The 26,480-nt window shown below is 44.1% G+C and overlaps 1 protein-coding gene across 2 annotated transcripts in view; it reads right to left on the bottom strand.

The window, feature by feature from the left end:
- Nucleotides 1-380: 380 nt before the first annotated feature.
- The window catches only part of PLEKHS1 (pleckstrin homology domain containing S1), a 30,860-nt gene continuing 4,760 nt past the window's right edge, over nucleotides 381-26,480 (bottom strand). Inside the window, exons 2-15 of one of the 2 annotated variants that reach the window (XM_038410805.2) lie at nucleotides 25,533-25,578; nucleotides 23,708-23,796; nucleotides 23,494-23,600; nucleotides 21,712-21,846; nucleotides 20,170-20,245; nucleotides 19,541-19,657; nucleotides 18,617-18,727; nucleotides 13,322-13,432; nucleotides 12,698-12,801; nucleotides 10,448-10,657; nucleotides 8,734-8,835; nucleotides 5,857-5,992; nucleotides 2,862-2,930; nucleotides 381-1,810 (exon numbers count right to left, since the gene is read on the bottom strand). In XM_038410805.2, coding sequence (XP_038266733.1) covers nucleotides 2,862-2,930; nucleotides 5,857-5,992; nucleotides 8,734-8,835; nucleotides 10,448-10,657; nucleotides 12,698-12,801; nucleotides 13,322-13,432; nucleotides 18,617-18,727; nucleotides 19,541-19,657; nucleotides 20,170-20,245; nucleotides 21,712-21,846; nucleotides 23,494-23,600; nucleotides 23,708-23,796; nucleotides 25,533-25,563 — 1,398 coding nt within the window. In that variant the 5' untranslated portion in view covers nucleotides 25,564-25,578 and the 3' untranslated portion in view covers nucleotides 381-1,810. The remainder of the gene's footprint in view (nucleotides 1,811-2,861; nucleotides 2,931-5,856; nucleotides 5,993-8,733; nucleotides 8,836-10,447; nucleotides 10,658-12,697; nucleotides 12,802-13,321; nucleotides 13,433-18,616; nucleotides 18,728-19,540; nucleotides 19,658-20,169; nucleotides 20,246-21,711; nucleotides 21,847-23,493; nucleotides 23,601-23,707; nucleotides 23,797-25,532; nucleotides 25,579-26,480) is intronic. The other variant, XM_043518652.1, reaches the window with a different exon arrangement.

The following is a 26,480-nucleotide window of genomic DNA, read 5'->3' on the forward strand; positions in this document are numbered from 1 at the left end:
TGCTCCAACCTCCCTTCTTACTTGCTGCCCTAGCTGGTGAGCCCAGTTTTGCAGATGCTGACACACCTAGAGTGTTGCTAGATATTATGGCAGTTACTGGCCCCAGGCACCGAGCCGGTTAGCTTAAGGTATCAGCAATATGAGCAGGTATTGACATTCCTGCAGGATTGCCATGGCTTTAGGCAGGCAGCCTTCTTTAACCAGTCAGCAGAGCATCTGCTGATAACTACCTCAGTTTCTGGCGTCATGTGGCCTTAAGCATTGCATCAGAAGTTCGCTACTTTAAAAAAAACACCCAAGGTAGCGCTAAACTTACACCAGGCTGGCTAGGATAACCACACAGTAGAACGTAATGGCTACAAAGGCACATACATCACTCATACAATATATTATATTTTATATAACACTTAGATACAAAGAGAAGGACCATGTGGTTCAGCTACACACAGCTCAGAGAACTTTAAAATTAAAGGTAAAACACCTAAAAGTGATCTAAAAAAACACCTCTAGACCTAAGAATAGCACAAGTCTAAAGTCATTGCCTTTGGGCCTTCCATTGCTAGAGGGGAGTGTTGGGTCATAATGGGAGTTGGGTATCTCCCATTCTCATTAGTATAAAGCTGCTGTTCCTAGCCCAGAAGGACCATGAGATGTTGAATATTTAAGCCATGATGCTTGTAGGTTTAGAAAAGTTGTTATTGGACCTAGGTTGTATATTGCCCATGCAAGGCTTTGGGCAAGTATAATTGGGGGAAGAAAGCAATACTTCTGTGGCAAGTCCATTTTTTGTTTAAATGCAGGGGGTGTTTGAAGCCCAAGAAAGGTTTGGAATGATAGAGCAAGTCCAGCTGAGATAATTTTGGGCAGGTGATGCAGTCATAGGAACGTGTTAAATTGCATCACATCCCTGTGGAACATAGTTCATGTCTCTTTATTTCATCACATGGCTCTCATCTCTGTGTTTTATAGATAGAATACAATCTGCATCAAAAATAAAATCACACCGTGTAACATCTATGCTGTACACAATCTGACATAAAAGCAAGCAGCAGCTGACAATCACTTGGTAACAACTTGGTTCTGACTTGCAAAAGTAGGAAATGAATCCCAAATTTTCTGAAATACAAATGAACATGCAGTGCTAGAAAAATCTACCAAAACTTCATTTTGCCATAGGAACAACACTATTGCCATAATAGTGAGAGCCATAACAGAGAGATGCAGATTGCATGGTTCATTTTCTGCTTCAACGGATATATGCAAACTTCTCTGCAATAGTGTTTTTCCAAAGACAATTGCAGACAGATTTTATACCTATTAATGCCTCCCTTCATGAACATTTGCTCCAAGAAGTGGCAGGAAATTACTTCTAACACCATTTCTACCTCCTTTGTTCCTCCCTAGTTAGGAAAAGGAAGTTAGTTCTTTGTACTGCAATTCAATGGCATGGTGGCCATTTTCAAGGCTGGAAGATTGTCCTAAAGGCTGGTTTGTCTGCAAAACCAAAGAAGACTCCAATCCCAATTTGGTAGAAAGTGATTCCAATTTGAATCACATCTGAAGCCATCTTAGCCATGAAAAAAACAGTCCTCCAATCAAGTAACGGCTTTGTTGTGGCACCAGTGATGTTGCTCAAAAAAGACAATTTAAAGAGAAATGGCCCCACCACCACTTTGAATGAATGGAAGTTCTTCAGGCAGATGTTCTTCTTTTTCCTTCTACCTTCAGTGTCACAACTGATGCCTTCTAAATAGAAATATTAAATAATGATCCTTCCATCTTCAGGAATATGCACAGGGCAACCACTTATCTACAAAACAGAAGAGAGAGAGGCTTGAAAACCTTCAGAAATTGACCTTCTGAGCGGAAATGAAGTGAATTCATTGTATAAACGTTATTAATCCTTATGATTGGCTTCACTGATACTGTTGCCATCTTGAGTGAGCAAAATCTTGGGTTTGGGGGAAGGTTCACATGGAATTTCAAAGTGTACATGCTAAACTTGTGGGTAAACTCACTGTTGGAGTAAACAGGGGGCAACCAGACCAACTTTGATATGAGTTATAGCTGCTTCTTACACCTGTGGTAAGTTTTGGCCCATCCTGTTCTGCTAGAATCCAGACATACTAGCTGAAGCTTAGACAAATCTACTGCTGCTGATTGCACCTGCTAATACCAATGGTGAATATGTCCCTATATGATGATCTAGTTGGCATAATAAATTTGACCTACTCTCAAGGAGGCTATGGCAAGCAAGGTGTTCCCTGCTTTGTTATAAGACTCTTTTGAATCTCTATATGTTACAGCAAAACATGATTACACTTGTTTTGGTAGGCAGAAGTCCCTACAGCATAAGACAAGGTCGGCTTTTAGTACGCATTAGAGGGCACTGCTACAGAGGTTTCCATATCAAGAAGAGAGATACTTTTGTGTGGAGACCATTGCAAATCAGGAATAAAAACAGTCAGTTCTTACTCTTCATAGAGCCGCACATAACAGCGACAACTCTGAATGGGGAAGACTGTTTGAAAGGATTGTGTGGTACTGAATATGAAAGCACTATTTCTTTATCACATATTATATCCCGTTCCCCTACCCTTTGTCTGCACATCTATTTAAGCACTTTGGGGCAGGGACTATACAACTGTTTGTACAATCCCTGCACAATCGGGTCCCTATGCACTACTGCAATAAATGTGATTAATAAAAACATAATTTTTTTTCTCCCTACATGAAGTCAAGCCTTGCCTGGGGTAGAATAAACGTGCATTGCTTTGAGTACAGTGAATTACATTACGCCTAGGGTGGGAAGAAACAACCTCTTTTGCATTAACAGGTGCCATTAAAATGGTGGCACTTACCTAGGAACATGAACATCCTTTAATATGGAAAATGTCTGAATCTGGGATCCGACGGATAGTAAGTTTCACCTTTAAAAAAACAAACCAAAACACATACACAAGGTTCACCTTGTTATAGCTCAGTAAATCCACATCTGATAAACTATCACTGCTCCACTAAGCCTCCCCACAACCCCTCCCCATCTAAATACCCTCATCTATTAACAGTGTTATTTGGATTGTCTTTTGATATCGGAGACAGGCTTTCTATTGCTCAGGCTACACTGGCATTGGGTGACCTCAGCAGATCCGTATGGGCGGGGGGGGGTGCGGAGATCATGAGTGCCAAGATTGCTGCTTAGCTGAGAGAAATGTAGCTCTCCACATGGGACCCAACGTATATTGGTGCTATGTACTGTGAGGGCCTGCTCAGACTTCCAGCCCTCTACCAGAAGGTGATGAGTGTTGAAAAGGGAGTTACACCCAGCGGTTAGAGAAAGGGAGTCAGGACTCCTAGGTTCTGTTCCCAACATTCTGAGTGTGAGTAAAACATCCTATGGATTGAATACTTCAAGCAACCTCCTACATACACAATAAACAGGCATTTCCTTAATCCGAGAAGCTAACAGCCTAAAGGCTTGAAATCAAAAGATGCTGAGCACCTGTCACATCCATTGACGGACTGCATGAGATTTATAACTGCTCAGCATCTCAAGAATCACAGTGTTGACACTCTGGCCCTTCCATTCCATGGGAGTCTGGGGTGTTATTGCAAATCGGTACACAGTGGGATTTTGATGTTGATGCTACTGGTGATTACCTCCTGTGCCTGGAGCTAAGACAGCAGTGGTTGGGGTGGGTTTTGTGTTCAAATGGTCTCAGCAGCAGCCTCTGTCCCTGCCTGAGGCTCCTGATCAGAAATGATTTTTCCGTCGCTTAAAACTTTATTAGCATCCATCCAATTAAAAAAACCCATTCAATAGACTTTTGGCACATAAATAGCCCTCGGCATTCAAGTTCCAAAGTTGAGTGATTTTGAGCTATCTGTTTGCCAGGCACTGGGGTAAACGGTGGGTATAAACCCTTGCAGAGCTCAAAAATGGCAAAAAGGAGTTTGTGCTGATTTCCCCCCCCCCAAAGAAATTCCCTATTTGGGACAGAGCGTGCGTGGAAAACATCAGTCCCAAGTGTGACTTTTGGGCAGTTATCAGTGCGTGAAAACCCAAGGTTATGAGCTAAACTGTTCTGCAACCTTGATTTCAACAATTTCCATCCCACCATCAACCTCAGCCAGGACCAGTCCACACAAGAGATCCACTTCCTGGACACTACGGTGCTAATAAGCGATGGTCACATAAACACCACCCTATATCGGAAACCTACTGACCGCTATTCCTACCTACATGCCTCTAGCTTTCATCCAGATCATACCACTCGATCCATTGTCTACAGCCAAGTGCTACGATATAACCGCATTTGCTCCAACCCCTCAGACAGAGACAAACACCTACAAGATCTCTATCAGGCATTCCTACAACTACAATACCCACCTGCTGAAGTGAAGAAACAGATTGACAGAGCCAGAAGAGTACCCAGAAGTCACCTACTACAGGACAGGCCCAACAAAGAAAATAACAAAACGCCACTAGCCATCACCTTCAGCCCCCAACTAAAACCTCTCCAACGCATCATCAAGGATCTACAACCCATCCTGAAGGATGACCCATCACTCTCACAGATCTTGGGAGACAGGCCAGTCCTTGCTTACAGACAGCCCCCCAGTCTGAAGCAAATACTCACCAGCAACCACACACCACACAACAGAACCACTAACCCAGGAACCTATCCTTGCAACAAAGCCCGTTGCCAACTCTGTCCACATATCTATTCAGGGGACACCATCATAGGGCCTAATCACATCAGCCACACTATCAGAGGCTCGTTCACCTGCGCATCTACCAATGTGATATATGCCATCATGTGCCAGCAATGCCCCTCTGCCATGTACATTGGCCAAACTGGACAGTCTCTATGTAAAAGAATGAATGGACACAAATCAGACGTCAAGAATTATAACATTCAAAAACCAGTTGGAGAACATTTCAATCTCTCTGGTCACTCGATTACAGACCTAAGAGTGGCTATCCTTCAACAAAAAAGTTTCAAAACCAGATTCCAACGAGAGACTGCTGAATTGGAATTAATTTGCAAACTGGATACAATTAACTTAGGCTTGAATAGAGACTGGGAATGGATGAGTCATTACACAAAGTAAAACTATTTCCCCATGTTATTTCTCCCCCGCACCCACCCCCCACTGTTCCTCTGATATTCTTGTTAACTGCTGGAATTAGCCTACCTTGCTTGTCACCATGAAAGGTTTTCCTCCTCCCCCCCCCTCCCCCCCGCTGCTGGTGATGGCTTATCTTAAGTGATCACTCTCCTTACAATATGTATGATAAACCCATTGTTTCATGTTCTCTGTGTGTGTATATAAATCTCTCCTCTGTTTTTTCCACCAAATGCATCCGATGAAGTGAGCTGTAGCTCACAAAAGCTTATGCTCTAATAAATTTGTTAGTCTCTAAGGTGCCACAAGTACTGCTTTTCTTAACTACACAGATGCACATTTATATGATGGAGTGGGTGTCATGAATAGACTGCCAAGAAATGGTTAACTCTCAGTGGGTGTCTGCCTTTTATGAAAGGTGTAATGATTTCTTGCCAGCACTACTGTGTCATGCATTTGGATCTCTTCCTGGCCCTAGTCACAACCTTTGGAACCCTGCCCCCAGGGCTAATCCCCCAGTCATATGATGGTGATCAATATCCATTTAGATATTGCTAGGGACCAAGAGATGTGAGGGAACACAGCTAGTCTCAGCTACTGTCCATAGTTCCTCAGGACAGGAGTGAGCTCCTGAAACTCTAAGGCTTGGATTGGCAGAAGCCCTTGTGAGATCATAATCTGACCCCCAAAGCTATGTCTCTTTTCCCAATCACCGTTAGGGCTTACCTTCTTTCTCATGGATCTGCTGATAAACAAGGAAACCTCATCCATGCTCTGTGTGCGCAGGTCATTCACAGCCACTATGTGATCCCCATGGTGAAATATACAGCCTAAGCGGCTGGGACCCTTCCAGTGAGAGACACTAGGGAGGAGAAAGAAGAGACAAAAAACATGAATGGGATTGTTTGGGCCCACTGTCCAAACACAAATGACTGAACTGTTTCACTCCAACTGTGCTGCATGGCCCTGAACCAAAATGGGAAGCGGTATAGAGATTAAAAGGGATAATTGCTTTTTGGTCTGATTCTTGGTTTTAACCAAACGGCTTCATCCATTCCAACTGGTGCTTCCAGCGGGAATCTGATTACGGGTCATGCAGCATTGTCCTCCCTTAATCGAAGAGGTCTGGCTTGGGTAGGGTCACCAGGCAGGGAGGGGATTTACCCTGTTTGGTTCTGAACAGTGCAGGGACAAACACTCTGCTGATGTAACTACACTGCCTCTGAGGCAGAGAAGTTAGCTCTTCATTTACCTGAGAGGCTCTTTCCAGGCCATCTTTGCAGCCCAGACTGAACTAAAACTCGGCATCTGAACAGCAGGATCAGAGCTTTGTGGCTGTCCCTGTAAAGGGATGCATCAAAACTCTGCCTCCAACTACCCTTGTGGCAATTTCAGTCAACTCCCTTAGAATCCTTCAGCTGGCCTCTCTTTGCTGCTGATCTCTCCTGACTTCTCCTGGAGGATTAGCAGCCTGGAAGCCTGTTGACCCCTCGATCTGATGCTCTGTTCCAAAACCATTGCCAGCTGAAACCAGCCAAATCCTTTCAGTATGAATTCCCACTAGGGTTGCCCTGGATATTTAGGTCCAGATCCAAGTTTTGCAGCTGGGCCCCATCTCTGATTCTTTTGTGGTGTTTCCTGCTCTCGCTGATAGTGGCTGAAAAAGTTATTTCCTCCAGACACACAGTACAGCTGATAAGTGTGGTACATCAAAGCCGTGGCGAGAGCCAGTCTTACTGCTGAGCATCAGTGAAAGAGCAAGAGGCGACACAGCAGGGGACAAGGATGAAATACTGAACTAATCTTCAACGCAGTCTGTCCTTAACCCTGCTCCTCTTTCCTCTCTCCTACTTTATTGATACTGAAGATCTAGAGAGAGGACTGACTTCCACACTGCCTACTTACCCTGCAACGCTGCTGGGAGAACTGATACCCTCCAGCCCCCAACATCCAAGAGTGACCATGTCTGGACTATTCCCAGTGCTGAAAATGGTTAGAGAATACCTGGCTGCCGTTATGCTGGGACTCCCACTCAGGTCAGCCTGTCTGAAACAACTCACTAGCACTTTGCACTTAGAGTCTGCATTTAACCCTAGGCTCTCTGCCAACACTCCTTATTTAAACCACACCACAGCCACGTGAGATAGCTTTGCTCATCTGTGCATAGTAATATTAACCTGCAGTGCAAAGAGCTGAAGTGATTTTGCTTTAAGACACAGAGCGAATTAGCGATTCATCTGGGAGTAGAATCCAAGAGTCCTGCCTCCTAGGCCCTTGCTCCAAATACGAGCCCATAATCTTTCTGATGCTTTGAACAATCAAAACACACTCCCCCACCCCAAAATATTATCACATCTTCCCACAGAACTGCCTCTTGAATAGTGGTAGACTGGGGTCAGAATCGGACACTTTCTGCATACCACTGAATTTTCCTAGGTTAAAGCTTCCCCATCCATAACATGGGGCTAATAATTTGTCCAACCATACAAAATGCTGGGAGATTTTTGATAGAAAAGCTGTTACTTATTGATATTTAACAAGACATGCACCCCCTGGCCAAATGGACTTATAGACTTTAAGGACAGAATTGGACCATGGTGATAAACTAGTCTCACCTCTTGCACATCACAAGATATAGAACCTCACCCACCCCCCTCCTGTAATAGACTAGCAACTCAGCCAGAGGTTACAGAAATCCTCAAATCATGTTTTAAATACTTCAGGTTTCAAAGAATCTACCATTTACTCTAGTTCAAACCAGCAAGTGACCTACCGAGGAAGGTGAAACTCCCCCAGGTCTCTGCCAATCTGATCCAGGGGAAAATTCCTTCCTGGGCCCAAATATGGCAATTAATTAGACCCTGAACCCATGGGCAAGATCCACCAGCCAGATACCTGGGAAAAATTCTCTGTAGTAAATCAAAGCCTGCCCCATCTTCAGACGCTGGGGATTTTTGCTGCTAGCAGTTGCAGATGGGCCACATGCCATTGTAGGCAATCTCATCACACTATCTCCTCCACAAACTTATCAAGCTCAGTCTTGAAACAAGTTAAGTTTTTTTTGCCCCCACTGCTTCCCTTTGAAGGCTGTTCCAGAACTTCACTCCTCTGATGGTTAGAAACCTTCATCTAATTTCAAGCCTACACTTGTTGATGGCCAATTTATATCCAGTTGTTCTTGTGTTAGCTTTGGCACTTAACTTAAATAACTCCGCTCCCTCTCTGGTATTTATCCCTCTGATGTATTTATAGAGAATGATCATATCTCCCCTCAGTCTTCTTTTGGTTAGGCTAACTAAGCCAAGCTCCTCAAGTCTCCTCTTGTAAGGTAGGTTTTCCATTCCTCTGATCATCCTAGTAGCCCCTCCCTGTCCCTGTTCCACTGAGAGTCACATAAACACAAGTTAATTTACCATATGCATAATGGACAACTGACAATTATGCCATTCATGCTGATATTAGAAGAATAGCCTTTAGGCTAATGCTTTCCCAATGGTTACTACCCCCTGCCTGACACACAAGAAATACCTAGCTCTTATATAGTGCTTGATAGGCATTTATATCTGGACAAGTACCCACCACCATCAGACTTAAAGGCCCTACCATATTTGTCCTGTTGCTTCAATAAGCGTTAAATTACTGGTGACATCAGCATGAGGGATGCAAATATCCACCTCTTGTAATTGGCTGTCATCTGTGACTTTGCTGTAAGAGAGGATGTTGTAGACAAGTCAGACTCTACCAATCAGACAACTGAAACACATACTCACTAATGATAGTAAGTAGAGATGGAAAACATCATTCAGGTCATCTAATCTGTGCCTTCCTTCCTTACCCTTGTGAAAGTTCATTATTGTTTCCTATAGTCTGTCCTTCAGGGCATTATCTAGCCTACTGTTAAATATTGCAGATGCTGGATTTGTCACCATTTCTCTTGGAGAATATTCTGCTCCATGAGATCTCACCATTAAGAAGCTTGCCCAAGGTCTAGATCAGGGGCACACAAACGTTTTGGCCTGAGGACCATATCGGGTTTCCGAAATTGTATGGAGGGCCCATTAGGGGAGGCTGTGCCTCCCCAAACAGCCAGGCGTGGCCCAGCCTCCGCCCCCTATCCGACCTCCCCCTGCTTCTCACCCCCTGCTTCTCGCCCCATGATGGCTCCCATGACTCCTGCCCCATCCAACCCCCACTGTTCCCTGTTCCCTGACCGCCCCAGGAACCCCTGCCCCTGACTGCCCCCTCACCCCATCCAACCTCCCTTCTCCTTCCTTACTGCCCCCCTGGGACTCCTGCCCCCATTCAACCCCCTTGTTCCCCGCCCTCTGACTGCTCCAACCCCCATCCACACCCCTGACCATCACCCCGAACTCCTCTGCCCTCTATCCAACCCCTCCTGCTCCCTGCCCCCTTACCGTGCTGCCTGGAGCACCAGTGGCTGGTGGCATTACAGCCACGCCATCCAGAGCACCAGGACTGGCAGCCGTGCCGCCCAGCTGGAGCCAGCCACGCCATGGTGCAGCACAGAACATCAAGTCAGGCCGTGGCTCTGCAGCTGCGCTGCCCGGCAAGAGCTTACAGCCCCATCGCCCAGAGCATTGCACCAGTTGCGCAGTGAGCTGAGGCTGCAGGGGAGGGGGAACAGCAGGAGAGGGGCCAGGAGCTAGCCTCCCCGGCCAGGAGCTCAGGGGCTGGGCAGGAGGGTCCCGCGGGCTGTAGTTTGCCCACTTCTGGTCTAGATGATGGGGAAGGTGTGGCTGTTATTTATTACTAACACAGTACCACCTTTCTCCTTGGATGAGATAGGTAAAATAGGGGGTTTAATAGGCAGACTCTTCTGGCTCTGATCTTGAAAGGCATTTAGATGCTTAACTCCCATTGATTTCAATGTCTAAACACCTTCTAATGCTTTTACTGCTGTTTTGTGCTAGAAATCACACTCTTCACTTGCAAGAGACAAGGAAGCAGATAGAAAACTTCTAATTGTGCATATTAATAAATAAATACACCACTAGTAAACTCTTTCCAAACACGATCAGGGCTTTAATCCCGTTCCTCAGCCCAAAACAGACCCTAAAGAGCAACAGCACCTATTCTTAACAGGTGTTATGCTGTGTGTTTGGTTTTTAAGACCTGGCCATCACAAATTCAAAGCTCACAATTCTTACATTCATCCATTTCTGGCTTGTGTGATATTGACTAGAACAAGGAGGAATGCTGCTATTTAAGTCCATAATAGCTATCTCAAAGATCTGGGTCTTATGTGATTACTTTTAAAGAGCATTCTATTACATATTTCAGCCCAAAACATCCTTACTTGATTATTATAGATAACTGAACCACTGATAGTGATGATGCATTTGGCTTTCTTTCTTTGGTTAGCTGCTTATTGGTCTTGCTTTGAATGAGCTGTTGTTGGTTTTCATCTGTCTCGCAGTTTCTTAAATCTATGCTATTTTCTTGGCTTCTGGGAAGGGTCAGGAATTCATCACTTCTGCATGTGGGCTGGAGTTTCTCTTCAGGCAACCTAATGAATAAGAATGATAATAAAAAATGCACAGGGCTGGCATGTCAAGTCACGGTTACTCTTGTTGTGTTTGAAGTTGTGTCAAATAGATGTCAGTGAGGCAAAGAACAAGAAGTTCTTGTAGCAAATCCAATGGCCAAAATTACAGCTAAATGAACTAAACTGGCCTCCTAAAAATGGAGCATAAAAACCAAAACACTTTCTATATTGAAAGAATATTTATTAAAAATGAAAACTATTCCAAGCAACTTGGATTAACAAGGAAAGGAAGTAGAGATTGTTGGCACTGCAATATACTGGCTCGTGGGAGAATGCATCATTGACCTCTATTGGACATAATGTGTCAGACCTGCTCAAATGCTTGTCAGATTATTTGTTGCGCCTTCTAGTGGCTGGAGGCCTGCAAAGAGTACCAATTAGTACCAACATTTAATGGAGAGATCCTTTAACCCAAATGGGACAGACTTGTGATCTGGAGTGCAAGGTCTTGAGTTCTATTCCCAGTTCCATATATAATATTAATATAAAATGTGCAATTAAATAATATTGTAATGAACTGGTGTATATGCGTGTGTACAGACTACTGTCTTACATTGGAGAGAATCAGAATTGTTCATCTGTGTGTCACAAGTATTAATGAGAACAGCCAATGGAAATTCTCCTATAACTCAAGAGTTAGGGGCCTAATATTTTGGAACTGGAGGATCTGACTTCTATGCTGTTGTCACTGAAGTTCTTAGTGGCCACCCTCTGGTGCATAGTGAAAGCTGTGAAGTTTCTATGTGACCCTGGATTAATACTCTGCACTTCTGTACTGTCTTTCATGTGACAATACTGATGCATATTGCAAACATCAAGCAAACATCTATGAAGTAGAAGTAAGTAATATTAAACCTGTTTTATAGGTAGGAAAATTGAGGTACAGAGAGGTGACTTGTCCAAGATTACCCAATGAGGCAGTGGGATACCAGGAAACAGTTCTTTTTTTTAATAACTGCACAACATTGCCTGCTCTAATGAGTGTCTGGCTTGGGTGTCTGTGAATGTACATGGCTGCAGACGTTACATTGTTTAGCCCAGAAAAAACATCAGTCAACTTCTTACAGTGCCACATTTTATTCTGTGTAAGCCTGTCAGGATGTCATAATATATAAATTTCTGAAGTGAATTTGATTTTCACTCTAGTAAACTCTCCCCCATAGCCAGGGGTGAAAGTAAGTTAAAGGATTTACCAGTACGCTGGAGTCCTGAGTAGGGGGTGTGGCTTAAAGTGGAAGAGGTGTGGTCTCAACCAGAAGAGGCAGGGCCTTAAATCCCAGGGCCCTTTAAATCAAGATTTAAAGGGCCAGGTTCCAGCTGCGGTAGTGGAGGCTGGCAGCCCAGGGCCCTTTAAATCACCCCTGAGCTACCGTAGTGGAGCCCCGGACCCTTTAAATCACTGAGGAGCCCTGGGGGCTCCCAGCTGCCACCGCTACCCTGGGGCTCTGGGCTCTGGCAGAGCTTTAAAGGTCCTGGGGCTCCGCTGTAGTCGTGGCTGCCAGAGCCCCGAGTCCTTTAAATTCCCACCTGAGCCCTGCTGCCCGAGCCCTGGGGCAGCGGTGGCCGGGCTCCGTCGGGAATTGAAAGGGCCCTGGGCTCCAGCCGCTGCTACCGCCCCGGCCCTTTAAATCCCCGCCGGACCCCCCTGCTGCTACTCTAGGGCTCTGGCACCAGGGATCTGGCAGGGATTTAAAGGGCCGAGGCTGTAGCAGTGGCTGGAGCTTCAGGGCCCTTTAAATCCCCTCTGGAGACCCTCTGCCACTACCCCAGGGCTTTAAATTGCCGTCTGGGAAAGCTGGTCCCGGTACGGTGCACCGGCTCTTGCCGGTACGCTGTACTGGGGCATACCAGCTTACTTTCACCTCTGCCCATAGCCCCAAAAAAGCCTCTCCCAAACAGGGTGCGTTCTGTAGATTTCCTCATGTAGACAGCAGGAATGCAGCTCTGACCATATCGTTACATTGTATTGATTTTTAAATACTAAAAGAAAGTGCTACCTACAGAGGTTTCATCAACATGTACAACTTCCTGCTGAGATGATCTTCCTTCGCCATTGGGTTGTGTGATTGAACTGGGGGATCAGACTTGGATAGCTCACTTTCCAGCTGTTGAAAATGAAAAACAATGTGGGAGGTAAACATTTTCTCTCTTCATCCACCAAGAAGTCCCCTCGGCTTCTTTATGTAGTGTCCATTTGTGCTGTATTGTGGCTAATGCAGCTCAGCCAAACATCAATTAACCAAAGTACCCTGCTAATCCAAGCTCAGATGCATTCCTTCCCAAACCAGTGTGCACTACATTGTTCTTCTCTTCAATTTTAACATAACTGGGGGGAGCGATAGCTCAGTGGTTTGAGCATTGGCCTGCTAAACCCAGGATTGTGAGTTCAATCCTTGAGGGGGCCATTTGGGGATCTGGGGCAAAAATTGGGGATTGGTCCTGCTTTGAGCAGGGTGTAGGACTAGATGACCTCCTGAGGTCCCTTCCAACCCTGATATTCTACGATTCCTACTAGCCAATGATTTGGGAGTTAGGTTCTCAAGCAACCTTGCTACCATTGGGTTTGGACAACTGAATATTCTCTTGGAGCAGGATCAACAGAGAAACCTACCTGATGTGGCTTACCTGTGCTAGAACACTGCTTGGAGAAGCATAATATTCTTCCCCCTTCTCTCCTGTGTTCTCCTCTGAATCTAACAGCAGCTGATGTTGGCTGGTCTTTTCAGAATTGTTATTCTGTTTAAAAAAATGCTTCCATGTTTAATAGGACATTAAATTATCTACATCTGACATCTTCTTTCCATTTACTTGGGAAAAATCCATTGGGAAGGATTGTGGGAAGACTTGCTCCTCAAAGGTGGAAATAATAACACCATACATCTGACTTCTAAACAAGGCTTCTGTCTTTGCACTCAGTTATACACTCAATCACTGCAGGTGCAAAGCTGTGAGTATTAATATCATTTACTATAGATATCTAAATAGCTGATTTGTGGATGCAATGTTTGTACCCACCATTGACTGTCTTTGCAAACGACTGCATATGCAAAAATAGCTGTTGTGTTCAAAAATCAGATCTAATGGTCAAAAATTTACACATGATCCTGTATGGATGTTGTGTCACTTGTGCACACTGGGGCCCAAATCCTCAAAGTTATTCAGATGCTTAACAATTTGAATCTCTTTTGAAATCTCAAATTTTTCTGGGATGGGAAAACTATTTCCTTCCTAGCTCTACTCCTTACCTTCCAGGATTGAGCCCTAAATTAAACAACACATGTGTATTTAAATTCTCTCTTGCCAAACAAATGGAATAATCTTATTTGCCATTATCACAGATTCAGATATGGATCTAAAGGTAGAGGAGGCCTGGGATTACTTTAAATCAAAGCTGCAGAAGCTATCAGAAGCCTGTATCCCAAGAAAGGGGAAAAAATTCATAGGCAGGAGTTGTAGACCAAGCTGAATGAGCAAGCATCTTAGAGAGGTGATTAAGAAGAAGCAGAAAGCATACAGGGAGTGAAAGATGGGAGTGATCAGCAAGGAAAGCTACCTAATTGAGGTCAGAACATGTAGGGATAAAGTGAGACAGGCTAAAAGTCGAGTAGAGTTGGACCTTGCAAAGGGAATTAAAACCAATAGTAAAAGGTTCTATAGCCATATAAATAAGAAGAAAACTAAGAAAGAAGAAGTGGGGCCGCTTAACACTGAGGATGGAGTGGAGGTTAAAGATAATCTAGGCATGGCCCAATATCTAAACAAATACTTTGCTTCAGTCTTTAATAAGGTTAAAGAGGATCTTAGGGATAATGGTAGCATGACAAATGGGAATGAGAATATAGAGGTAGATATTACCATATCTGAGGTAGAAGCGAAACTGAAACAGCTTAATGGGACTAAATTGGGGGGGCCTAGATAATCTTCATCCAAGAATATTAAAGGAATTGGCACCTGAAATTGCAAGCCCACTAGCAAGAATTTTTAATGAATCTGTAAACTCAGGAGTAGTACCAAATGATTGGAGAATTGTTAATATAGTTCCTATTTTTAAGAAAGGAAAAAAAAGTGATCCGGGTAACTACAGGCCAATTAGTTTGCCATCTGTAGTATGCAAGGTCCTGGAAAAAATTTTGAAGGAGAAATTAGTTAAGGACATTGAAGTCAATGGTAAATGGGACAAAATACAACATGGTTTTACAAAAGGTAGATCGTGCCAAACCAACCTAATCTCCTTTTTTGAAAAGGTAACAGCTTTTTTAGATAAAGGAAATGCAGTGGATCTAATTTACCTAGATTTCAGTAAGGCATTTGATACCGTGCCACATGGGGAATTATTAGTTAAATTGGAGAAGATGGGGATCAATATGAACATCAAAAGGTGGATAAGGAATTGGTTAAAGGGGAGACTGCAACGGGTCCTACTGAAAGGCGAACTGTCAGGTTGGAGGGAGGTTACCAGTGGAGTTCCTCAGGGATCGGTTTTGGGACCAATCTTATTTAATCTTTTTATTACTGACCTTGGCACAAAAAGTGGGAGTGTGCTAATAAAGTCTGCAGATGATACAAAGCTGGGAGGTATTGCCAATTCGGAGAAGAATCGGGATATTATACAGGAGGATCTGGATGACCTTGTAAACTGGAGTAATAGTAATAGGATGAAATTTAATAGTGAGAAGTGTAAGGTTATGCATTTAGGGATTAATAACAAGAATTTTAGTTATAAGTTGGGGACGCATCAATTAGAAGTAACAGAAGAGGAGAAGGACCTTGGAGTATTGGTTGATCATAGGATGACTATGAGCTGCCAATGTGATATGGCTGTGAAAAAAGCTAATGCGGTTTTGGGATGCATCAGGAGAGGCATTTCCAGTATGGATAAGGAGGTTTTAGTACCATTATACAAGGCACTGGTGAGACCTCACCTAGAATACTGTGTGCAGTTCTGGTCTCCCATGTTTAAAAAGGATGAATTCAAACTGGAGCAGGTACAGAGAAGGGCTACTAGGATGATCCGAGGAATGGAAAACTTGTCTTATGAAAGGAGACTTAAGGAGCGTGGCTTGTTTAGCCTAACTAAAAGAAGGTTGAGGGGAGATATGATTGCTCTCTATAAATATATCAGAGGGATAAATACAGGAGAGGGAGAGGAATTATTTCAGCTAAGCACCAATGTGGACACAAGAACAAATGGTTATAAACTGGCCACCAGGAAGTTTAGACTTGAAATCAGACAAAGGTTTTTAACCATCAGAGGAGTGAAGTTTTGGAATAGCCTTCCAAGGGAAGCAGTGGGGGCAAAAGATCTATCTGGTTTTAAGATTCTACTTGATAAGTTTATGGAGGAGATTGTATGATGGGATAATGGGATTTTGGTAAGTAATTGATCTTTAAATATTCAGGGTAAATAGGCCAAATCCCCTGAGATGGGATATTAGATGGATGGGATCTGAGTTAGCCAGGAAAGAATTTTCTGTATTATTTGGCTGGTGAATCTTGCCCATATGCTCAGGGTTTAGCTGATTGCCATATTTGGGGTCGGGAAGGAATTTTCCTCCAGGGCAGATTGGAGAGGCCCTGGGTTTTTCGCCTTCCTCTGTAGCATGGGGCATGGTTGACTTGAGGGAGGCTTCTCTGCTCCTTGAAGTCTTTAAACCATGATTTAAGGACTTCAATAGCTCAGACATGGGTGAGGTTTTTCATAGGAGTGGGTGGGTGAGATTCTGTGGCCTGCGCTGTGCCAGGAGGTCGGACTAGATGATCAGAATGGTCCCTTCTGACCTTATTATCTATGAATCTATGAATCTTATTTGCCATTATCACAGATTCAGGAGAAAAATGGAATGCAGAGGATATACTGCAGCAGTGCTGGATTTCAAAAGGCATTTGATATAGGCCCTGATTCAGCCACGTGCTTAAGCACACACCTAATTTTAAGCACTTGAGTAGCGTCATTAACTTCAGTGAGAGTGTTTATATGCTTAAAGCTAGGCATGACTTGAGTACCTTGTTGAATCCAGATCGTAGTGGCACATCATAAAACTAGGAAGAAATTGAATAAATACCACACAGATTAAAAATAGCACAAAGTGGGATGTGAAACTGGCTGAATAGTGATCAGTGGTGTTCCCCCACCTGGAGTGCCTATCAGGAGTTCTGCCAAGAATATAAGCCCTTTGGAGTCCTTTTTATTATGTGTGTTGGCAGTGCCTCGCACAGTAAGGCCCACATCCTGAGTGGGGCCTTTAGTTGCTACTGCAATACAAGTAATAAAATCTTAATAAATAGCTTAATCCAAGGAGTTAGTAGCGGGGAATGGGAGTCAGGACCAGGGTTCCTTTTAACATATTTATTATTTAGAGTATGTAAATTCAACTTGGAATTAGCTATTATGGGAACCAGAGGGACAACAAAGAGATGGGTCCCTGGCCTCAAAGTGTGGAGTGACTTGGATAGATTAGGGACTAGATCCTGCAGATCCTCACTCAGGTGAATGAGTCCTTACACAAGTAGACTCAGTCATGTCTATTTGTGAGAGTCAGGATTAATTACCTGAGGAAGAGTTTGCATGATCAGGGCCTACAATAGTGAGTAACTAGTTATTCACTACAATCTAATACCAGTAAATGTAGAGTCAGACTTCTAAAAAAGGAAATAAACACAAAGGTGCAAGCCAGGAGACAGCTATCCGAGTAGCAATACGTGCAGGAATGATCTGGAGCTGATAATATTGTACTAAGAAATTTATTACCTCTTATTATCAAATAAACCATGATGAGTGCTATTCTTTGTTAGCTGTTGGGCAAGGCTATTAATTGTACTTTTCGCATAGTCTCGAACAGAAAACAGAGCTCCCTGCCATACTCCCCCAATCCAAACTGAAGGTCGTGTGAAGTCCCTGTGTGACCCACCTCTCCCGTCCAAAGTCCTCCTAGTCAGTCAGCCCAGAACTGGCACCCGAAGAAAGGGACTTCTATGCTGCCTGTTGCACAACAAGGGCCCAGCATTTTGCTCCAAGGCAATACAAACCTGAGAAGGATTAGCAGGTAAAAGAGAAGTGGGTGAGCCAAAGGTCTGGTCTACACACAAAATAGCACAGGTTTAATGAGTGGTGTAATTTTCATCTGGTTTAGTTAAACTGGTGCAACTATCTATGTGTGAACACTCCTATTTTAAGCCTGGCTGAAATCAGTTACCGGTGTAAGCTAAGCCAGGTTTATGCTGATTCAAGAGTATTCATGCAGAGCTGGGCACCCAGTTTAACTAAAGAAGTTTTTAATCAATTTGAGTTAAACCAGTGCAATTTTTGTGTGTAGGCAACCCCTGAGAGATGCTTGAAAGACAATTCAGGAAGAACATGGGCACAGTCTACAAATACGTTAGCAAGGGCAGAGCTTCGGCTTGTGTAAAGTGTTGTAGCTCCATTAAAATCACTGTGAGGGAATTCTCAGTCATGCTCTCAGAAGGGGAAGGAGCAACTGTTAGAGCTACATAAGAAATAATTACAGCCAGTTAGAAACGGTTAACAGTCGGAGCCAGTTAGACTTGCTAGGGAGGCTGGTTGAGTCACCATTCATACAGATATTCAGGGTAGATGAGGTATGACAATAAAGCTAGGTACACACTGCAGCTTAAATACCTCACTGAGTGATGTAAGAGACACTGACATAAGCACCTGGGTGGACAACATTATGTTGGCAAGAGAGCATCTACCCTCAACATAGCTTGTGGGGCTGGAGTAGTTAAGCCAATGGGAGAGCTCTCTCCTGTTGGCTCAGAGCAGCTACATGAGAGAACTTACAGCGGCACAGCTGCATCGGTGCAGCTGCGCTGCTGTCAACTCTCTAGTGCCCTAGGTTAATGAGCATCCCTGCAACCTTTATATATCTAAGAGGCGTTCCAGGCCCTGATAGCTATGCTCACCAGACTAGGAAGAAGATGCATTGGTGAGCTGCGGCAAGGCTGCTGTTCAGGGAGACCACGAGAGCCAGGATCTGAGTGAGGCCTTTTCTTGTCGTCTGTGGGATCTTCCACCTGCACACCAAAGGGAAAACATTGACAACCTGTGCAGAGGTATTGCAGGTGTTTTCTTGGTGCGGTCAGTTGGTAACAGAGCACGGTCTTTGTTATGCTCCCTCTGGACCTTTGTTACGCTGCCTGTTTGTGTGGTACTTTGTGACTATACTAAGCACTGCTTTCCCGGCTGCTATTCATTTGCTTTCTCTAGACAAGTCTACAGGCACACCTGGAATGCAGCAGTACTTTTTTTCCTTTTTATTTAAATATTGAGGGGGAAGCGGGATTGACAAAGAAGAGTTAGGTGCCCCACTCCCATAGGAGGTCAATAGAAGTCAGACTCCTACCTCCCATTTGTGCCTTTGATTCTCTCTTCAGACCTTAAATCCTAACCACCAATCAGGAACTTCACAGGTGGCAGCAGGGGAAGCATCCTGCACTTGGCTTTGGTAAGATGTGCCAACCCTGATGTGCGGGGACCTCCTTTAGGGATGGGAGGGTCATTCAGTCTCCAGGCCCATCATCCTTGGCCCATTTGCTGAAATGGCCGGTGAGGTTTCCAGCTGAGGCCATCACTATCCTAAACCCCCCACCTTTCTTAAATGCAGATAGGCCAGACAGCATGAGCCTTTTATCGGAATTCCCTCACATTCAAGCCTTAACTTCTGCTTTCTAATCCCAAAAGAAAGCAAAATGTTCCTGTCACGCCACTTGCCTGAGTGCATGCTGCCCTGAGCTCAGGAGAACTTCCTTTTCACTGACAGGTTCAATTATACAAACCAAGGGTCATATGTAGCACTAGCAGCAGACTCATTAACAAAAGCCCCTTACTTCAGTTTTGTTGTAGTCACTCAGAATCTCCTCATGGGTGCTCACAACTATTTCATCGAAGGATGGTGGCGAAGAGATGGTCCGACCTTTGCTTCTCTGAGCTGCAGGATTCTGGTTCTAGGAATTCAGTGACAGCAGTATGAGGACAGATGAGTCCATGGACAAAAATCTGCTCTTAGAAGCCCATGTGGTTCCCAGTGATGCAGAGTTTTAGCTCCAAGGCTCAAGAAATGAGAATTAGGGATACACTGTCATTCTGAGAGATGAAGGGTGAAATTCACCCCTGCATAAGGCCCATGTACTCTTTAAGTCCTGTGTACTTTACTTCTACAAGTACATGTTTCCTAATGAACAAGAGATTTTTTAGCATTTAAGTGGGCCTTAAGTGGTGAGCAGGCATTGTGTGGGTCCTCTGCACAGGGGTGGATTTCACCACAAAGGAATCTCTTATTCATTAGGAAACTGGTGTTATAGGGAATGTGCATTTAATATACTTAGGGTCTAAATCAGCAAATTTCAATGTATAGATTCCCTCTCTTCACAAGTTACTAATGAAATTACAAACCGCTCTTTTTAAAGAGGCTGATTTGTGCATGTAACAGCTGACTTTTTTGGTACTATAACGTCACCTGAGCAGAGCATCCATCTTCTTTTGCCTCCATGCGGGCTGAAGACAGGGAAGTGAACCAGTCCTCAACTTGTTCCCTGTGGGTTGGAATGAGGAAACGAAAAGTTCATTATTATCATGCACAAGAAAAAATAAATGGTGCATCTCTGTCTTCCTAATAACCTAAACCTACATCCACTGACGTCAATGGGAGTCTTTCCATTGACTACGTTGGGCTTTGGGTCAGGCCCCAAAAAGGTCAAGCAGGTAAAAGCTGCCTCTTCCTGATGATGGTAGAGCACTGCCTTAGGGGAGCTCACTCTGCTGTAGTGTGGTGGCCTTAGGGAATGGTAGGAGTGTGGCCAGCAGATCCAAAAACTATGCAGACCCTCTGGCCAAAACGTCCCCTGAAAGATTGGTTCTGTGAGGAGGCTTCTGTTTCTGTAGGCCGCCCATTCAAAACCAAGTTTGGTCTACGCATAGGAGCATCTGACTACAGCCCATTACACAAAGCATTAGCTAATAAAGGCCAGTGGGATTACACAGTGGAAAGATGGTCTCTAAAAGCTCACTTCTGGCATTTGTGGAGAATTCCTGTGAGGTGCTTCTCAGGCTCCACACCATGGTCGCACTGTAAGACAACTAAGAAGGAGACGCTGCATTTTGTTCACAAGTAGGACTAATTTGATGGGCTCTGGAACTTTTCCCACTAGATGACTTAAGGGAACAATGCACCGCATGAATGCATGCTTGAATGATAACTAGGTATTTGGTGTTTTTTCTCTTTGGGTTTAGGCATGTTCTTTCTGCTTCGGTTATGAGTACAGGGTACCATCCTGCAGTACTTGAAAAACACTCTCATTGACACAGCAGCAGGAGGGGAAGAAAAGGGAGAAAAGCTGGGGCAAAGCAGCTGGGAGCCCCTCTACAAAGCATGCTCCCTCCTGACCAAATTTCTATTGGCTGCTGAAGCAGCATTAATTCCTGTTCTTTAAGAACATCAGAACATAAGGTCCATCTAGCCCAGTATCCTGTCTTCCAACAGTGGCCAATGCCAGGTGCCCCCAGAGGGAATGAACAGAACAGATAGTCATCAAGTGATCCATCCCCTGTCGCCTATTCCCAGCTTCTGGCAAACAGAGGCTAGGGACTCTATCCCTGCCCATCCTGGCTAATAGCCATTGATGGACTTATCCTCCATGAACTTATCTAGTTCTTTTTCTGAACCCTGTTATAGTCTTGGCCTTCACAACATCCTCTGACAAAGAGTTCCACGGGTTCTTTCTCTGTTTTCCACCTGTGGAGTAGGAGTAGGTTCTAGGTACAGTGGAGACATGTGTGGGAACCCTGCAGCTAGGGGTCAACTCCTGAATCATTCCCCTACAGTCTATTCTCCCTCTGGACTGCAGAGAATGATCCTGCCCTATTTCCCCTAGGGCAGGCTTGTCCCCTACAGTTGATTCTCTGTAAGCAGGGCTAAGAATTTCTTTCCCCATGGATCCCAAGAGCCACTTGTTCTGGTGGCTATGCCCTCTGCCATCCCCCCCACCCTTGCCACAAGTACCTGTCCTTCCCAATGAGGTAGTAATCCCTGCTATTAGTGTTGATGGATATCACTTCCTCGGGGTGACATTTGAACATCTTCCTTACTGCTGTCATCTTCTCATAATTACTTATGCCAATCTCTATATTTGAAATCCTGTTGGACATGCATATGAAACATTTACTTATATAAGGCTTATCCCATACATTGATGCACACTGTGAAATGATCATCCATAAAAGCCATGAGGATCAAAGGCTTGCTGGATCATTTCTGTGCTATTGCTTCAATAACTCTTCCTCTGAGATTAATGAATCATGTTTACTATGGTGGTTCCTCAGGGCCAGCCAAGAATGGGCCCCCACTGTGGTAGGCACTGTTGTAATGTTTACAGCATTTTTTTAAAACACAACCAAAGTTAACAATAGAGCTGGCTCAGAAATGTAAGCTCTTTCCACAGAAAGGTTATGCAAAAATCAATAAATACATAAAATAAAAATGTCCTGGGTTTTCAATGGAAACTCTCCCACAATGTTTGTTTTTTGAAAATGGGAAAAAATTCAGTTTTTGGAACCTGAAACTGCTACAACTTCTTCCTTCCTTCCTTCTGGCCTCCCCCTTTTTTTTAATCAGAAAATTTTAAAAGAAACAAAAAATATTCATCAACTAGAGGTGAAAAAAGCTACTTTTATATTCCTAAAAGAAAAAAATCCCCAGCTTTCTGGGTGGAATTAGACTGTTGTTACATCATTCAAAATAACACTTTTGATTCAGCCAGCTGCAAAGTTTTCAGGCATAAAGAATTGCTTAAAGAGAACTGCACTGTTTGCTTTCTTATAACGGAAGAAGCACAACAGAAATATGAGGCCTGTGGGGGTGGGGGAAGGGCCCATCCACAGTTCTTTGAAGCCAATGTAAAGACTCTTGTGCACTTCAGTGGGCTTTGGATCAGGCCCAAGGTGAAAAAAACATTGGAGAAGCTTTATTGTTTCTGGGCCCAATCCTGCATTTCTTATATATCCCAAACACCCCGGGCTAGAGTGTGATTGGTTCATGTACATACAACCAAGGGCCGGGGAGAATGCCCAATGAACCTCCCAACCTTTGCTGTAGCCTGCCCAAAAAAGTGTGCCCAGTGCTGTGCAGTGACTAATCCCTTCATGCACTGCCATGGTCACATGCTTTCCCAGTGTGGGTGGGAAGAGGCAGGGCAGCCTGTGCTATCGCCCACATAATCCCTCCCTGAGCTCCCCACCGGGGCCACTGTCTAAGTGACAAAATTAGGCCCTGCTAGGACTATGTAGGTATCTGGAGTGCACAAGGAGTGTAGGATCAGGCCTAGAGTGTGTATCCAGATGAAATGCACCAGCCTTGGACCAGTTTCTGAAAGCCCTCCAGAAGCTGAATAGATCCTTCTGTGTAAAGTCCCAGTGTGGAGAAAGGTACTCTTCAGCATCAGTGTGGCAGAATCGCTTTGTATGTAGGAGTACTTGATGTTGTCCTTGGAGAAGATAAGAGACCTATGACTGTAGGTAATAGAAGCATTTGTTTTAGCAGTGTGTGCAATTGATATAATACCTGGATCCTTTACACAGTTGTAGCTTGTTTTTTGTATATATAAATCCCATTAAGTCTATCAAATAATACAATACTCTCAAGCTCATCCAAAGCCTATTGAAGTCAGTGGGAGTCTTTCCATTGACTTGCATGGCCTAAATCAGCAGCAAAAGGATAAATCTGTGATCTCATTTCAGACTGCTGATGTGTGGTTTAAAAGAAAAAGTGATGAACTTCAGATACCTACTGGTCAATTGCAATGAAACCCTTTATCTGTTGGCCTTTAAGGTACTTCAGGGTGTAGCATCTCTTGCTAGACTTGCACAAGGTGAAACATCGCTTTTTCCAAGAACTCTGCAGAAAGGAAAGTCAGTTTGCCTCTCGATAAAACTCAGAACAGCAGAAATAACAGAGGCTTGTTAAGGGATTGCTGGAGGATGACTAATTTGGGTTTATTGTACCTGTGTAGTGAAAAGCTGAGGAGGTGGGGATTTGATAAAGTCACCATGCTTGCAGACTTCATCATCCTGAAAAAGATTGACTTGATTTCCTACCAAACAAAGAGAAACGAATGGCACCATCACTCCATTTGTTGTTAATTAATCTCCTACATAGGCCTGCTTGCAAAGTGTTCCTGAGCACTTGGCTTCCATGCTTAAGAGGCCATGAAGCCTGTTCAGTGAGAAGACAAGCACAAATAACAGCTATAAAGTGCAAGGTCCAATCACATTCCCATTTATGTTGATTTTATTGCTGCCGACTACCCCAAAATTGTAAACACAGGGTAGTGATAACTGACAGTGTATTGCATTGAGAAGGTGCAAGGGTCTGTGTTAGGTCTGGACTAATTTAACTTCTTTATCAGTGATTTGCAAGAGGGAGTAAATAGCACACTAATGAAATTAGCAGATGGCATTCAATTTGGAAGAGTTACAAACGCCAGAGATGACAGAAAATACTTTGTGCAAGGCAGGATCTAACAAGAGGAGCTACATGGACAGAAAGTAAAATGGGGAAAATGCAAGCTAATGCCTCTGGGGCAAAACAAATCCAAATGCCATAGACTCATGACGCAGCACACCATGGCAAGCTAGTTCAGTTTGTGATCACTGGGTGGAATTGACTAATCAAAATCTAACTCCTTCCTATTTAATGTGCTTTGCAATTCCTCCAAATGGGCTGTAGATAAGCAAGTTCTAGTCTTAACTCTTTATAACTTGGAAGCCAGCCTTTAAGATGTAGATTTATTTTGAAGGTGCGCAAGGACTATGTGGAGGCAACTGGAGAACCTATAAAGGCCATGCCTTCACCCACAGCAAACCCCATCTTGGACCTATCTAAATAGATAGATAGATTTACACACTGAAGTCAATGGGAGTTTTGCCATGGCCTTAAGAAAAGACATGAATGTCTTGGAACTACCAAATGTGTCCCCTACTTGTTTGGTTTAGTTCCTTTACACTACTGGTCCCCAAACTGGGGGGCATGAAGGAACATTCGGGGTGAGGGGCGGTGGAGTCCAGGCCAGCTCCCAGGAGGGCGGGGAGGGAGTGCCTGCCTCAGCTCTGCTCTGCCCCCACTCCCAGCCACGGCCCCGGCTCCCAGCCCTGCTCCCGCACATGGCTGCTGGCCCTGACCACGGCCCAGAAGTGGCTCCCTGGCCTGGCAGCAACTCCACTCCCACACCCGGTCCCAGGCCTATATCCGGCCCTGCCCCAACCTGGGGCCGCAACTGCAGCCTCAGGTCCTGGCCCAGCCATGGCTTCAGTCCAGTCTTGGTCCCTGGCTCCAACCACAGCTGCAGCTTTGGCCCCAGCCCTGACCATGGCCCCAGCTCCCGATTGCAGTTCTCGGAGGCAGGGAGGGAGTGAGGTGGGTGCAGATAGAGGTAAGGGGGTCCAACATAAAAAGTTTGGGGACCACTGCTTTACACTGTATCCATCTCAAACTCAGTTCAAACCAAGTCTGACAGGAAAAGATGCTGTTTTTTTAGGGGAGAAGGCTGCGTTAAGAGCATGTGGTTACTGGGAGAAGCCACAGGGGGTGGAATTATGGCATTAACATTTGGTATATGCCAATTTAACCTCTCACTTTTTTGTATGCTGCATTCCTTTCCCATGTATTCTATGTTATCCATTGAAATGTCTTTAGGAAAGAGACTTGCCTCATTCCTTCTCTGTGAGATGCCCAGCACCTCATTGGTGGGGATGTTACATAAGAACTGTAATAATTTGAAAGCTGGAGCAACTTTTCATTTGACAAATCTCAGTAGATTTTGATTCATACCTGTGGAGTTTTTTGTAGATTTGAAAGCCATTCCAATTGCTTCAACCTAGAAAATCAAAACAAGCAGAGATTTAGGGCTAGATTCTTTCACCCTGACATGAGCTGAGCAGTGCCTTTGTTGGCAAGGAACTCCACTGCCAGAATCTAGCACTTAGTAAAGAAAACACATCACAAACTTTCCCAAAAATGATCACAAATATCTTTTTATATAGGACAAGGGGATTCGCTTGACACCAAGGAAACCTGCCCAAAGAATTTTACTTTCTGTTCCTTTCACAAATAAACAGCAACTGTAACCATGAAACAATGTTTATTATGATTATTTGTTTCTGGCAGTGCCCAGTGTGATTGGCACTGAAAAACAGAATGATTTTCAATGGAAGTTAGAAAGATCTGGGCCCATGACACACAACAAAGGTAGATATGTATTTTATAGACTGGGTATTTGAGGGAGAACATCTGTTCTCCGTTATCTTGGTATAGATTCAGAGTAACTCCTTTTCATTGGAATTACTCCATATTTTCATTGGTGTAATTGAGATTACACTGTGACCAAGAGAGGTTAAGTGATCTGCCCAATGTTATATAACCAGTGAGTAACAGAGATGGAAAGAGAACCTGTCTAATAGTAGGGTAGAATTTTTCAGAGGTGCTTTGATGTGTATTTCTAACAATATTTAAAGCATAAGTTTTTAGTGGGAACAGACCTAAATCAGAATCCTAATGTGGAACTGAACCCGGAAGGAGTTTGGTGGTAGGAAGTGATTTTAGATTAATACTCTATTTGCTGTATTTTTGTTGTTGCTTTAGGTATTGTGCCTTTCAACACTTTTACCCAACCAAGAACTCCATTTCTTCATCATCACAATCACAGCTTTGTCTTCTAGCTATTTCTTTGCAGTTTGGGCTGAGAGCCACAAACTTGTGCCAACTGGTTACTTTATTGTG

Source organism: Dermochelys coriacea, chromosome 7 (assembly GCF_009764565.3).
Source record: "Dermochelys coriacea isolate rDerCor1 chromosome 7, rDerCor1.pri.v4, whole genome shotgun sequence".
NCBI lineage: Eukaryota > Metazoa > Chordata > Testudines > Dermochelyidae > Dermochelys > Dermochelys coriacea.